This window comes from Lynx rufus, unplaced genomic scaffold, assembly GCF_022079265.1.
Source record: "Lynx rufus isolate CCGP_SWC_20201006 ecotype Redwood Valley unplaced genomic scaffold, mLynRuf1.p SCAF_15, whole genome shotgun sequence".
Classification (NCBI taxonomy): Eukaryota; Metazoa; Chordata; class Mammalia; order Carnivora; family Felidae; genus Lynx; species Lynx rufus.
This window is the reverse complement of record NW_025814829.1, coordinates 44,927,042-44,942,993: the sequence shown is the minus strand read 5'-3', so window position 1 is coordinate 44,942,993 and position 15,952 is coordinate 44,927,042. Positions and strand designations below refer to the sequence as shown.

General features: G+C 49.8%; 1 protein-coding gene across 2 annotated transcripts in view; it reads right to left on the bottom strand.

Annotated features, from left to right (window-relative positions):
* The window catches only part of ASTN1 (astrotactin 1), a 300,064-nt gene that overhangs the window by 141,664 nt on the left and 142,448 nt on the right, over positions 1–15,952 (bottom strand). The window contains exons 3-7 of one of the 2 annotated variants that reach the window (XM_047077313.1): positions 12,325–12,718; positions 10,720–10,863; positions 9,604–9,711; positions 5,146–5,295; positions 3,934–4,125 (exon numbers count right to left, since the gene is read on the bottom strand). In XM_047077313.1, coding sequence (XP_046933269.1) covers positions 3,934–4,125; positions 5,146–5,295; positions 9,604–9,711; positions 10,720–10,863; positions 12,325–12,718 — 988 coding nt within the window. The remainder of the gene's footprint in view (positions 1–3,933; positions 4,126–5,145; positions 5,296–9,603; positions 9,712–10,719; positions 10,864–12,324; positions 12,719–15,952) is intronic. The other variant, XM_047077314.1, reaches the window with a different exon arrangement.

Genomic DNA, 15,952 nt, shown 5'->3' with positions numbered 1-15,952 from the left:
AAGAGCTCCAGGTACGCTACATCTCTCCCAAAGAGTGTGTTGCTACAACGTAGGAGGGAGGCTGACATGGAAAACAGATCAGCAGGCTTCCTCCAGCTCATTCTTCTGGAGACCCCTGATGCATGTTTAGAAGATCCGTGTAGCCACCTCTATGAACTGGGCTGGAGCTACAAAGGGTAACGTTAACGATGCTCGTTCTTTCTCTGCCCTTTCCCTCCTTCTGTTTCTACAGGTGCCATAAAAATGACCACAAACTTCACGGCTTAAACAACACTGTTTTATTATCTTACAGTTCTGTAGATCAGAAGCCTGACATAAGTCTCGGGGAGCTACAAACAAGGTGTCTGCAGGCCCACATTCTTTTTTGGAGCCTGGAGAGGAGAAAGCTGTTTCCTTGCCTCTTCCACCTTCTGGAGGTTGACCACATTGCTTGCCTCGTGCCCCTTTCCTCCAGCTACAAAGCCAGCAGTGGCTGGTGGGGTCCTTCTCGTGTCGTATCATCCTGGCCTCCTCTTCTGTCTCCCTCTTCCACTTTTTAAGGACCCTAGTGATTTCACTAGGCCCACCTGGTTGACCCAGAATATTCTCATTCTAAAGCCTGTTGTTTAGCCACCCGGATTCATCTTTGCCACATAACGTAACTCACTCACAGGTTCTGGGGAAGAGGGGGACAACATCCTTGGGGGATATTCTGCCTACCACAGCTGCTATTCTGGACCACTGTGCAGGTGATGCGTAAACGCATGCTTAACTTTGGAACGTTCTGGAAGGTTGCCTAAGGAGAGCTCCAGGCCCCAGAGGATGCTCCTTTGCAGTGACTGAGCGTGCGTGTTTGTGTGTTCGTGTGTGTGCGTGTGTGAACAAGTACACACGTGCACTTGCACCGTTCCACATCTCCATATGGGCAGACCCCTCGGCATGGCTGGGAAAGCACACGTCCCAACACGGTGACATTTCCAAGTGAGTTAGCTGGAGGATTGCAAAAATAACGTCGGCTTGACTTGCAGCCAATTCCCACACTCAGCTCTTTGGAGAAAGGCTCTAGGACGGAGTGTGGGAGGCGATAAAGTTTCTTACTGATGAGCGTGTGGGATGACCACATCGTCCCACGTGCGGGAAGAAGCAGGGCAGGAAGGGGGAGGGTTTCCAATTCCAGCATTAATGAAAACAGAAGTCTCCGAAGCAGCACTTTTCAGCTGCTACCCCAAATGAAGACGATGCACCTTAGCTCTGCTGTGGGGTTTGGGTTCCTCTCTGCAGTCTCCCGCATGGCTTTCCAGTTGGATATTCATTAATTGTCACAGATACGGGGAAGCCACTGGCAGAGGAGGGTTTCCCAAAGTCATTTTCAGCAAGGATTAGCAATGAGATGTCTAGGAAGACTGAAGAGGGAGGTGATAGGAACTTCGCTGTGGACAAGCAGGCACCCGGTTCCTGGCTTGGGGAGCATGCTCAGTATAATGATGGTTGTTTGCATAGTTTTCAGTGACAGATATGCTGGATCTGACATGTCTGGGGAAATCAAGCAACCCTTGATAATCCCACCTCCGCTCTGACTTCATGATGGATAGAACACAGACTTATGCCTTAGGAAGCCGTGGGGGCTTTGAGTGAGTTATGCACCTTCTCGGGGAATTCACACATCGATCTAAAGTAAGAAGGTCGTTTCTCTCTAAGACCCCTCCATGCATAAAACACCAATCCCTTCTCCCCACATGTAATTAAAAGTGCTTTCTGCTCTTTAAAACCTCAGTAGAGAAGAACAGACATCATGTTTTCACTCATATGTGGATCTCGAGAAACTTAACAGAAGACCATGGGGGAAGGGAGGGGAAAAAATAGATACAAACAGAGAGGGAGGGAGGCAAACCGTAAGAGACTCTTAAATACAGAGAACAAACTGAGGGTGGATGGGAATGTGGGGGAGAAGGGAAAATGGGTGACGGGTGTTGAGGAGGGCACTTGGGATGAGCACTGGGTGTTGTATGTGAGCCAATCTGACAATAAATTATATTCATGAAAAAATAAATAAATAACACCTCAGTGGCGCCTTCCAAGGCCCTCTGGGGATCATGGTTCTCTCAGAAGTGAATTTAACAGCTCAGCTTGTCCCAGGATCTCCCAATCCAAGTCAGTGGTGGGGACCAGAGACCTGCTGCACAGAGAGGCCCCGTCTTGGACATGAGCCGCTTTTCCGTTCTCCCGAGCACACTGGCTTTCGGGCAGGGTGCACAGCCCATCTGTTTGATTTGGTGTTTGCCTGACAGCGTGGGAGGAGCAGTAAGTAGGCACAGTCTTAGACATCAGATGTTTAAAATGCTGTACTTTCTCTTCCACACTCGGGCCTGGAAGACCTGTGATGGGCCCAGGTGAAAACTCTTAGACCTAAGAAGGTGAACTTTAGCCATTGTCTCCACCTGTTACTCTCCCAAAGACATCTAGCAATGGTTGTGACAGAAGTAAGGCTATATCTCCTGGACTCAACCTCTACTAATATCCCTCCACCCCAGCACCTGAAGAAGATACACCTGTGGGGGGGGGGTGTGTACATGAGCACGTGTATGTATGTATTTATGTGTGCCTGTGTATGTATATGCATGTGTGTACGTTTGTATATGTGTGTGCCTGTGTATGTATGTGTGTACTTGTATGTGCACGTATATATGTAACTATGTGCGCACACGTGTGTGTAAGTGTACGTGTGTACAGTGTGTGTGCGTGTATGTGTGCACATGTACGTGTACACGTGTGTGTATGTGCGTGCATGCATATGTACGTGTGTGTAAATGTGTGATGCATATGTATATGTGTGTGTGTGTGCACATACACAGGCATATATGTGTGGTATGTGTAGTGGAGGTGAGGGGCTGTACGTGAGGTATGGAGAGTGGGAGCAGTTGGCCCCTAACTCCCCACATTTCCCTTGGGGGTCTTAACTATCATTACACCCCTTCCTTTGTTCTAAGGCATCATACCATTTCTCTGGGAAGGATCTATCTGTAGAACCGAATCTACTGGAACCAGGTCTTTATAACGACTACTGGAGATGAACCCTTTCTGCAAGAAAAGCGCACAGCAACCTGGAAGGAGAGGCCCACACTCCTCAGTTTCCTGGAGCTCACAAAGCTCTCAGAGCCGTGCATGAATATGGACCCTCTCAGGGAAGCCCCACCCCATCTGGTAACATGACAGCCTGGAAGATGTCTCTCTCCTTTGCCCCAGTAACCCCTCTCCTAAGATTCATCTGAAGACTATAACTTCAGATGTGCCCTGCGTTTATGTGGAAAGATATTCATTTTGGTAGTATTTGTAAAAATTAAAAATTTAAAGCATCCTAAATGTCAAATAATAGGGAACTATTTAAGTGAGCTATGATACAGACGTACAATGGAATACCAAATAGCCATTAAAATTATGTTATTGACGATTATTTAATGGTTCTGGAAAATTTTCATGATAAAATGTTAAAGTGAAAAAAATCAGGGAAATGCTATTGGACTTCGTGTGCTTATGAGTCTCTGAAAATCATGCACAGATAAAGATCAGAAGGGACATTACGATTTTAAAATGATTTCTCCAGAAGATAGAATTATAGATAATTATCATTTTCTTCAATGAGCTTTCCTAACTTTTCCAAATTTTCTGCGATAAACATGCATAAAGAGTCTGGCCCCAGTAGCTGACATCCAATGGATGGATGGCAAATGGGGGTGGAGGTCATCTTAAACGGGTCCATACAGAGTGGGGGTCCCAGAAAAGACACTTCCAAGGCTTCTGCCAGAAGATGACACATTTTAAGCCCACATGCTCGGGGGCCCAAGACTACACCGGCAGCTTGCACGGTCTAGACTCCCAAAGGCAATGGAAAAATTGGGAGAGACGGTCTGGGTTTCCAGGGGAGTGATTGCAAGAGGCATGAACTCTGACAGTTACCCGCTGCCCGGTGCTCCCGCCTACCAGTTTCGGGGTCGCACTGGTGTTCACAGGGGTCCAGGAGCCGCCGGGCACAGAGGTCCATGGCCCAGGGCCCACTGGAGTTCTGCTGAGAGAAGAGCACCACTTGGGCTGGGTTCAGCCAGTCACTGGCATCCAGCTGGCTCCCCTCCAGCAAGATGAAGCGGCTCCCTGCAGGAGAGAGAGAGGAGGTGTGCCTGTGTGTGCATACAATGCGCACACGTGTGCACACACACACACGCCACTGAAGGCAGAGTAAGGGACGCTCTGCAGAATACCCCAAGCTGAGATCACTACTCCTACCAGCCCCGGCCTGTCATGAGCCCCCAAGCAAGGGATCAGCAGATGGAGGCTCGGCCGCCACCTGGACCTCCTGCCACACCGCCCCCTGGTGCCTTGCCCCGTCCCGTCTCGGTCAGGGTGGACCGAGGGAATCCTGGGACACAGCGGCTCTGTGATGGCCATGGCATGGCTCCATCAGACCCAGCCACAGGCACTGGCGCTCGCCCAAGGAACAGGGACCCGCTGCCTTGTCTCCTCCACATGCCACGAAATAGCAGGCCCTCTCACACCAGGGACAGTCCCCACCTGTCTTCAGCCTTAGAGCAGCAGAGCGAACAGACATTATACAAGTCAATTCGGTGCTCTGGGCTTAACAAATTCAGGGCCTCTCAGAACCTGTTTCACTCCCTCATTATATTGGGGTCCCCCTGGATGAAAGTAAATTATCGCTTCAGTGTTCTAGGCTTTAGCAAGTTACTGCAATTAGGAGTTTCTCACCCGGGCATACCCAGACCGAAGCATGGCTGGTTGGTAATCACCTCCTCTCCTCCGCTTAGCCTCTCCCTTCCCAAAAGCCGGGAATCTCAGTGTCGATCTACCTGTATCCAGCATGCTCTGTATTTCTCTACAAAGACAGGGGCTTATTTTAAAACAAAGAGAAATGAGAAACTGGAGTGGGTACAGAGAAGAGGAGGTAATCTGTTCAGTTTTATGGTTGTTTCTTTTTTAACCTGCTTTCTGTCCTCATCTGCGGACAATCCAAATTTGTCCTAAGCCTCACTTATCTGGGTTTATTTTTCCCTCGCTTACAGTAACAAGTAACAGTGACCCCCGGCTTCCCTATCTTCCCTGTCCAACTCGAAAACTTCCCCTTTGGGGAGGAAGCCACATCCTCGGAAGTGAGCTCACCATCGGCGATCAGGTGCTCGGGGACGTGCAGGGTGATTTTGACAACGAGGGGGCAGCTGACGTGGGACGAGCACACGAGACCGATTACACAGCTGGTGATGCTGATCAGCGTCAAGGTGGTCTTATTCACAGGACTTCGGGGGGAGCCCACTGGAAGCAAGATACAAGCAAGACACGTGGCGGTAAGAATCTTGGCAGAGGGAAGACAATTTGGCCTGTTGCTGCCCGACCCAGCAAATGGGGGAGGCAGTGGACAAACCTAGCCCAGGCAGGAAATGTCTCAGCTCACGACCTCAGTGAGCTTCATCCTCGAGCAACACCATGTCGTCAGCTGGAGTCACAGGGGCCTAGCCTACTGGTGGCCCTCAGGGTGAACAATGGCCAGTCATGTGCACGTTCTCTGCACTCGTCCTGGGGCAGGTTCACAAAGAAATCAATAGATAGAAAGGAGGGCATTCTCCCCTTCTACTCCCTCCGCTGAGCTCCCACCTCTTGGGTGACTCTTCCTCTCTAGGGCCTGGAAAGAGGAAAGTCTCTCTGTATGAGCAGAGGATGCTGTCATGCCAGAAGGGTCTCCCCAGTCCTGCAGTCACTGGGGTAAGGTTATAAATGGCAGCCTGGTGAGAACATAATAATGCTGAGAAGAAGACACCTTCCCAGGCAGGTGTGGACAGGAACGGGAAGGAAGGTTTTCTTGCTGTGTTTTTGTTGGTTTCGTTTTGGGTTTTGTGGAGACGATAAATGGTAGTAACAAGAGGGACCTTTCACCTGGAGGCAGAACAGATGTGGGAAAGAAAAAGAAAGCAAGTTGCCATCAAATATGTGTCCTTTGTAATTTTCTCATCATCTGATCTGCGTTGGCATTTATTAGTGCTAGAAATAAAATGCATCTATTATGTCAGACAGTGTGCTAAGTGCGTTGCATACATTGTTTTGTTTTTATTATTTGCTTCCTTAGGATGAATCTGTGAGTCTGTACAGTAACTACCCACTTCACAGGTAAGGAGAATAAGTCTCAAAGAGATTAACCTCACAGCAATAGTTAAAACTCATGAAGCGTAATTATGTCAGGCGCCAGTGCCCAGGCTTTATGTGGCTCGTATCATTTAAAGTGACCACAGTGTGAGGAGGCAGCCCCCACAGAGGGACAATCAGAGAGGCGACGGGGCACGTCCAGGGTCAAGCAGCTACTAAGGAACAGGTCCTCGCCCCCAGACGAGGCACTGCTCCATCTCTGGGGGCCAGGGGAGTCTTTGGAACCGCTGTTCTCAGGACCACAGGGAAGGTTTGGGTCCACGGCTGCACCCACCCTTTACGGCAGCACGTTCCCTGAGCGGGCGAGCCGGCAGTAGCTGGGATGACAGACTCCAGGGTGGCAGGCAGACTCTGGGTCCTCGGTCCCTTGCTACCTGGAGACATTCTATTCATGTTAGCGGCCTTTCAACGAGGGGTCTGTTTTCCCACACCTACAAATCTCCCTGGGCCACTCAGGCCCAGACCGGGCCTGAGCACATCTACCTCCAGCATATCCCCCAGGCGCTCGAATGCGAGACTGGACTCTCCCTCTTCCTCCGATTTCCATCACCTGGAGAACGGCACCCTCGGCGACTCGGGTTTCTCAAGTGGGAAAACTCCATCCTCTGTTCCAGAAGCCACACCCTCCACCACCTCCAGTGCCATTAAATCTTTTCTCCACTGGTGTCCAAAGTTCCTCTTGCCTACATTCTCTCCATCCCTACCCACGCCCAGCATCGCACACCTGGACCGCGGCAACAGCCATCTGCCCAGTCTCCCTGCCTCAACCTCCCCCACCCTCGCCTACCCTCCGCCCCGGCCCAGAGGCACACTTCACGAAGCAGAGCAGACCAGGGCCGTGCTCTTTAAAAGCCTTCTGTGATGCCACCTGAAGCGCTAGGTTCAAGTCCTCCAGTCGAGGCGTGTGATCTTCCAGCCTTAGTTCCTAGCAAACCGCAAGCCTGCACGATAAGCTTCATTCTAGTAAACTCTTTACCACTCTCTGACTAGACCATTATCGTTTATGTCTCTGTGACTTTGCACATATCATCTCCTCCTCCGCAGAATGCCACTTCGTCACCTTGTCAGCCTGGCATACACCTACTCTTCAAGTCTCAGCTCAAACAACATCTCCTTGTAAACACTTCCCTGAAACCTTTAAGAGCAGATTCTCACTCATTCCGGGCTGTTCCTTTAGCCCTGGGTGCACCCTGCTGTTATAGCTTTTATCACACAGCGTTGTCACTGTTTACTCATGGGACTGCAATAATTTGCTACTCCTCTTCCCATCTCTCTGGTCCTTCTGCGTCGTCAACCCATCATCCAGCGTCTCTACCTGGCTTCAAAATTTCCAGTCGTTCTCTGTGACCTACAGAACCAAGTGCAAACTCATGGCACACATATAATCCTTTGGTAGCTGGCCTGTTATCCTGCCCCATCCCTACTGTCCCGTGCGCCCATATACTGACACCCCGGATTATAGCTGCCATATTGAACTACTCTTCCTTGCTTTAAAATACCAGGTTCTTTTGTGCCTTCAAGGCTTCACATATGCTATTTTCCTTACTAGAACGCCCTTATCCCAGAGCCTCCTTTTTCAAGGCATTCTATACATTGTATATAACCCAGGTCTCCTTATTTTCTCCTTCTTTGCCTCCTATTGCTGCCAGGTAGAATGACCTGTTCTTTCTTCTGAGAACTCACTTTACCTTATTTATAATACTAAATTAAGCCTTATCACTGTGCCATGTTTTCACGTTTCTACCTCCTATCACAAAGCCTGACCTATGGCAGGTGCGTTATAAAATTTCTTGCTGGCCTGATTGATGTATTCTGTTCAATTCAACAAACACTTACAAGCATCTATTATAGGCAAAATCCTTCACAAGGCACTTTGGAAAAATAAATTAGACATGCCCATCCCTAAGAAGCTTACAGTCTAGTTAATGGCAATAAACAGTTGATGTACTCGGAGAGCTCGGTATTTTAAGGAACAGTTTTATGCTGCAAAGAAACTCATTCGAATTCATTACTACGGATTTTCCTAAAACGGGATTTTCTTAAAGAAGAACACACCCTGCTCTGGGTTGGATGGGCCTAGGGTGACTGTCTGCTGTGTATAAATATGTAAAGAGGATCAAGGGATCCACATTCTCACCCTCAGGGATACTGGGGCATCAGACGTTAGGCCCAGAGCCCCACTCATCTCTTGTGAAAAACGGTGGGAAGGATTTTTGTCCCGATATTAGCAAAGCTTACAGAAACTGGAAATGGGGAATTAAAAGGGCTGCTTCCAATCCCTGGGGAGAAGGCCCTCAGCATGGAGGAAACTCAAGTGGAGGTTGGAGACAGCCAAATGAGAATGTCTTTTGGGGGGCATTGGTCGATCATTGGTTGGGGGAAATGCTATGGAGCGTAACAAGAGGGACGCCACTCAAATATCTTCCACTGTATCCCAAGGGGCCCCTGTCCAAGATTCTTTAAGATGGGGTGCTGTACAAGCCCGAGGCCACACCATGGAGAGGTCTAGGAGCCACAACAATGGGACTGCATAGCACTCTGGCGGTCACCAAAAAGGGCACATTTTAATATAATTTAATCCCGACAATAGCCCTGTGCATGATGCATTGTTAAACACGCTTAACGTGGGGAAACGGGAGGCTCAGCGAAGTTGTTGTCCTTATCCAACATCCCACAACAAGTCAATGGTGAAGCCTGTGGAACCCAGACCTCCCTCGGTGACAACAGTGGTACCAGCAAGGGCATATAGGCGGTGGCGATATCTACAACGTATCCACAACAGCCATACTTGAACATCGGGTGGCCTGGAACAGATACCGGCTGTGCGGAATAACAACTCTGTCAGTGGTGAGGGGAGTGAAGGAAATAACCGGGGCCCTGTCGGGAGAGAGGAGGCGACTTGGGAGGCTTGGGGTCCTGCGGTTCTTCCAGATAGAGGATAAAAGGTCAAATCCCACAACACACGTATGTCAGGCCACAGATCATTCCTCAAGCACGCCATCCCACAGCCGCCGCCTCGCCCAGTCCCCAGGCCGGTGTGGCTGGGTAAGCACGAGTACAGGCACTGTCCGCTTTTTCACATATAATGCACTTTATCAACTTTATTTCCTGTGTCTAAACACCAAAAGAGGACTCCTGAGGCTTCCAGAAGGAATTGAGAGTCTTCTGACCAAGAAATAGCCTTTCAAACAACTTCAAAACTTGTTTGAGAGTGCCATTATCTGGGAGAGATGATTCTCCGAAATTTTCCACTCTAGGCTCTTCTTTCTTCCTTAGGAGGAAACACCGGTCGTGATCCAAGAACGCTTCCTGCAGAAACTGGCCTTGGTCCACACGGCCCCCAACCCGACCCAGAACCTCTGCAGCAACCTGCCTCCTCTCCCCAGTGCCCCGTCACCCGCTGTGCCCCTCCATCCTTCCCACCTCTGCTGCGCCTCCGGCTCCTGGAGGGGTCGGTGTAGAAAGTCAGCTGGGGGTCGTTTTCTGTCTCTGTGCCAGAGTCTCCTTCAGGGTTCAGGAAGGCGGAACCAGCTGTAATGAAAAGCAGCACAGCAAAGTCGACATCTTCAGTTTTTCCTTCATGACACCCAATCACTGGGCAAGCTCGAGAGAAAAATCGATAGAAACAAGAGCGGGTTGACTGACAATCTGGGAGGGGTAGCCACGGACACTGGAGCTTCCTGATATACCGATTTATTGGAGAAGTGGACCTTTTCGCGACGGCACTCACTAGCACCTTCTCCACCCTGCCCGTGCTCCCCGCAAGGAGGGACAGAGAGCCGGACTGAGAGAGAGGACCTTCATGGATGGAGGCTGGGAAAGGAAGGAAGGGAAACTGCCCTCCTCAAAAGGGAAGACATTCTGTTTTTGCTTTTTTTTCTAGGGTTAATATACATTCCACGTGAAAAAGAGGAAGTAATAAAATACATAGACCTGTGTAAAGGGAACAAACCAGTGTCCTCTAAACCCTGGCAATCAGAGAAAAACTGTTAACATTCGACGTGTATGCTCTCTTTTTCTGATACAGAAACAGATAAAGGTTTCTTAATGTCCCCTTAAAAATGGCATTTTGCTGTACCTTCAATTTTATAGCCTCGGGTTTTTTTTTCCATTTAATAAATGGGCGGGCAACTTTCCATATTAACAAATATGGATCTATATTATCATCTTAAATGGCTGCATGGCAAGCCGCTGGACAGCAGACAGATGTGCAGGTAGTTAACGGATTCCCTACTGATGGACACTTAAGCTATTTCCAATTTTTCGCTCTTTTAAACAATGTGGTGATGAACAGCCTTTTACACACATCTTTGCGCACTTGTCCAATTATTTCCTGAGGATAAATTCTTGTTTATGAAATCGCTTGGTCAAAGGGTTGATATATTTTTTGGGTAAGTAACACTTAACAGGCCTCCAGAAACACTGGGCCAAAAACACCCCCCCCCACCCAGCCGTGCCTGAGAGTGGGGGGTCCAGGATATTAATGGTTCTGCCTCTACGCACAATCCACCTCCAAGCCCTAACATCAGACACTGGTACCTCTTGCCTTGTTGTTGATCCGCTTTCTCTGGCTGGAGGTGTGCGAGAGCAGGGTGGCCTGCTGGTGATTGGAATCCACGGGGCTGGTGGCGATGATGTTATCTTTGTACTTATTCATCAGCGACAGCTTGGCATTGTCACTTCCTGCGTAAGGGAGAGTCAAGGCAAAATCTTTCAGAGAAAAGGCCAAAAGGAAGCGAGAGCCACGAAATCTGCATGAACCAAGTAAACGGAGTTTCACAGAATTGAAATAAGGAACCTTTAAAGTGAGAGATTGTCAGAGACTGAAACACTCCTCTCTGATTTCTGGAGGCCGACAAAACTGAGAGAGGGGAGAAAAAGAATGATTACAACTGAAAATCCAAGTCAACTGATTCTGCTATCGATTACGGTCACCACCTGTGGCCCTCTGGCTAGATACAGGCTGCGGATTCCTTTCTTTTGGTCGACACAGAGTTTTAAAAGAAGCCGAGTTTGAGGGCAATCAGGCAGAACACACCCGCTCGCCCCTCCACCCCAGTCTACACCTTTCCCTATTGTCTGACACCTAACTACTGCACATGTTTGGGCTAACTGCCGCTTCCTGAATGCACTGGGGTTTGTAACCCCTGAGTCACACATGGCTACCTGGGGCTCAGCACCATGCCAGGTGCTATGGGGGACGTGAGACATTGACGACATGTCTCCTATCCTCAAGGAGTTCCCTGACTTTAAATCTTATTTAGAAGTGGCTATTCATACAAGAGGATCTCTTCTAGATACCAAGCAGAATGGAAACTTTTATGATGTGATTTCCCTCTCTTCAAGCCCCCCTGAAAGTCCATGCATCTTAAGCAATTTTCAGGACCAAAAACGTCTTCTTTAAAGATAACTGAGCCAATTTTTGAGGGATCACGTGGGGTTTTATCTATGAGGCGTGGCTTACTTAGAGAGAGACGGGAGAGCTACCGTAAAGGAAAAGTACAGTCGTTTCCTCCCTGCACCTTGTTGACCCCGATTTGGTTCAGCCTGATCAGGTCCAAGTTCTTTCCACCCAGCGTCTCGTAGAAACCCAAGGCACCTAAGGTCGGACAGCTTGACTGCTTCTTATCTGAAGACCCTTGTAAAGACCACAGAGCCATGAGCAAGACAACACATCTCACCACCCCCACCCCAGGCAAAGTCTCGAGAGTCACAGAAAAGTACAGAGACCCCTGTCCCTTCCACCTCCGTGGAAAAATAAATTGCCAAAGCAAACGTGCCACATACAAAACTGTCACACACACACGTTGATCTTTCTTCGCTAGCTTCTTCCTCCCCTGGGGGCTGCTCTATCAGATATGAAAAGGGCTCTATCTAGACCCACTCTTCTGTTGGATGTAAAGGTAGCTGTGCTCCCAATGCCAAGCGGAAGTGGAGGGGGATTCAGTTTATACTTGTTCTTCTGATTCCCCACATTAGAAAACAGCTCCCATCGTCTCACAGAAAAGCTGGCTCTTCTTGCCCCCCGCCCCGGGGAAAGGGGCACACGTCTGCCATTATGGATGACAACCAGCCACCAAGATTGGAAAACTGCTGTTCCCGGCTCACTCACGAGCTCCCCGGGACGAGGACCCATGGGCCCACCTGGTGTGAGGTCCATCCCCGCCTTCTCGTTGCAGCCCTGCAGGGAGTCCAGGGTGCGGGTGACCTGGCTGGCAAAGTCCTCCCCTCCGTTCATGCACTCCCTCTGCAGGTGGTGGCGCAAGTCTGTGATGTCGTACTCATAACCGTCCAGGATGGGTGTCTCCCGGATGCTCAGGGTGCCGCTGGAGTTGTGGCCCTGCACGCGGGCGTTGCGCAGGCTCTCCCGCCCGTGCCCACCGATCAGCACGGAGGGAATGTAGTGAATCTCGTTGGCTGCCTCAGCGCTGGCACTCTTCTGGGGCTGGGGCACCCGGCGACGTTTACACCAGCGTCGACGCGTGTACAGGATCATCACCAGGCACAAGATGGACAGCAGGAGAGCGATCATGCCACCCTGGGAAGAGACAGCAGACAGACGTGGGAAGATGGGCGAGCTTGTCCCGCGGAGAGGCACCGGCCCTCCCCCTACCACCGTCCATCACTCACTCACTCACTCACTCACTCCTTTATTCATTCAGATGCAGGAGGCACTTAGAGTTGAGCCTCGCTCAGGGGCACAGGGACAGTCTGCTGTGATGGGTGCTTAAGGAAAATGGAGAAAAATGGGATTGCGATGACCGGTGCTTCATTTAAGTGATCCACAGTTGCTTCTGGCTTAGCAAACAATTTGAAAGAGAAGTCTTTCGATGTATGTGTGTGTGTGTGTGCGTGTGTGTATCACTTCAGCTGTAGAAACAGGGGAGGGGGTTAGTTTGTTAAGGCAAATCTGTTACACATAAAGCTGGTTTCCAGCCAACTTTTAGCAGCAGGATGGCATCTCATTTCTTCCTGTCTCACATCTTAAAATCAGCCATGTATAGGTCCTAACTCCAGCGACATCCGGGCTATCCTCAGCCTAACCTGAAATGTTTCCATTGGAGTAGGGGAGGGCCATCGACCAATCCAAAGCTACGTTTATGTCCCTTAGGCATGCACAAGCAAGCATGCGGAGGACCCTCACCATTTGCACGTGACTTTTTGGATCCCTACGGCTTTAGGGGACAGCTTGCTCCCACACACGCGGCCTTGAGTGATCTCTCATTCTTCTACAGTTCGAGGGAGGGACCGAGACCCGTGTCCTAGGGCCAGGCTCGCAAAGGCGTTTCCTTCGGAACCTTCTTATGCTCCCAGCCCATCCTCTGAGGCCTCTCCTTAAACACCAGGACTCCACTCGGTTGTCTAGCAGTGGCCAACACGCCATACTCGGCGACAAAGAACACCTGACCTCGACATCCACGGGGGCAGGGTTTGGAGGAAACCCACTGTTCCCCAGGGCTCGGCGGGCATAAACCTTCCCGTGCACGATCTGTATTCAGTCCCTTGATTTTGGTCAATATCCCTCCAAACCTATTTCACTAGGTGGGGGGCGTGCCAGATGGCTCTGCCCTCGACTCGGGCTTCGGTCACTGCCACCCCGTCACATAGGCTAGAGATGAAAACCCCCTATTAATTCCCAGTGGCCCACCCACCCCAGGCTGGGTCAAGATCATTCCTTCAAATGCACCAACAGGAGCCTTTTCCAGTCTCGTGATAACTGTACCTTGAATTTATAAAGTTCCTCTCCCCATACATCTTCCCATTTACCCTCCCTCCCTGACCATCACCTGGAGCAAAGGAGCACACGTCCCCGTGCGTACACACACCATGTGCTCAGGCACAGAGCAGCTGACACAGGAAGCAACAGAGTCAGCTGCCAGGTGACAGACAAGTCACGTCAGGCGGCTTGTTGGGGACAGACACTGGCCACCAGGTTCTTCAGACTTTTCTCTGTTGGAACCCTTTCTCCTGGTGAAATCTCTCAGGCAAGTACACAGAAAGCGTAAATATGAAGCTGCCTGGGCTGCTGCGTGGGTGGGGGTCCTGACACAAGTATTCTGAGTCCTGGCTGACCACCACCTCCCTGCAGCCCGCCAGCCCTGCAGACACATCCAGGGGGCGGCACGCCCAGGGGGGCAGCACACCCAGGGGGCCGCAAACAAACCAGAGCCCGCCCCCCATTTGCTGGAGTCCCACCCGCTAGTTTTTTCAGCAGGCCCTTTATCTGGGAGTCAGACCCGCCATCCTTTCCTTCACCCCAAATCGAAACCGCAACAATGGGCAATTAAGCCATACAGAAAGAATAACTTCCCGAGTGAGAGGAGTTGTCAGACATTGAATTAGGCTAGTGAAAACGAGAGGTAATTTTATTCCCTAAAGAGCCGTGAGAGCAATACAAACATCAATCTCCCAGGAAGGGCTGAAACACCATCTTTCCCGCTCACATTGAGGTATTCGGGGGGCCCCTCCGTGCTTCCCCTCAGTTTCTCCCGGTTTTGATCGGAGGCAGGCCAAAGGTTCATCCCCCATATTATGCAGTAATCAAGCAAGAACAGTTGTCCATTCTGGGGCTGTTCCCGTGTATCAGACGTTTGTTCTAAATGCTCTGACTTCTAACTGCTGCTGGAGGCAGGGTCAACTATTTCTCCATTTTACATCTGAAAAGCCTAAGGCACAGAGGTTAAGTAACTTGTCCAAGGGCACACAGCAAAGAAACAGTTCTGGAATGGGAACCAGGCCTCCCCTCCCATGGCAGAGCCTCTGTTCTTAACCACCAGGCTCCAGTGATGCTGTACGGGGTTGCTCACTGGAAACACACACACCCTGGCTTCTGTCTCACAAATCGTAAGCGGGTGGGGTGGGGGGAGTGTGGATAATCCAACTTAGATCTACCCTCCCTTCTCGAACAAAACACAGAAACTATTCAAAGTGCACATGTAGCTGACAGCGGGTCCAAAGAGGCATCGTCCTAAACAAAGGACCTTTCACGGGGCGCCCACTAAGCGTCCAGACCCAAGATTAATTAATTAACTAACCCAACCCTCACGTTTCAAGAGTTCTGTGCGAAAATAAGACAGCGCGCCTCACACATCACCACAAGCCTGGAGGATATCATTAGGTCTCAATTTAGTTAAATTTCCACGAAGAATTTGTTTTCTCTTTCAACTGTGAGACCCACTGAAAACCTCTAGGTTCAGCCCCTCCTTTTCTGATGAAGAAACTAATGCCCAGAGAAGCTATAAAACTAGACAGCTCCAAAGTGGTTCTAGACCTGATCCTTTCTCATGGCACCGCTCTGTTAGGTTCATCTAAAATTCCCCAGGGGCACCTGGGTGGCTCAGTTGGTTGAGCTTCTGACTCCTGACTGTGGCTGAGGTTATGATCCCAGGGTCGTGAGATCGAGCCCCGTGTCGGGGCTGTGCATGGAGACTGCTTGAGATTCTCTCTTTTTCTCTCTCTCTCTCTCCCTCTGCCCCTCTCCCCCGCTCACGTTTTGTCTCTAAAATAAAAATAAATAAATAAATAACATTCCTTTTACCAGGTGTGGCTCTAGACACTCCATTTGGAATATTTTATATTTACTTATTTACTTAAATATAATGCATACACTTTTTTATTTTTTAAGTATTTTTATTTATTTTTTTTTTAATTTTTTTTTTCAACGTTTATTTATTTTTGGGACAGAGAGAGACAGAGCATGAACGGGGGAGGGGCAGAGAGAGAGGGAGACACAGAGTCGGAAACAGGCTCCAGGCTCTGAGCCATCAGCCCA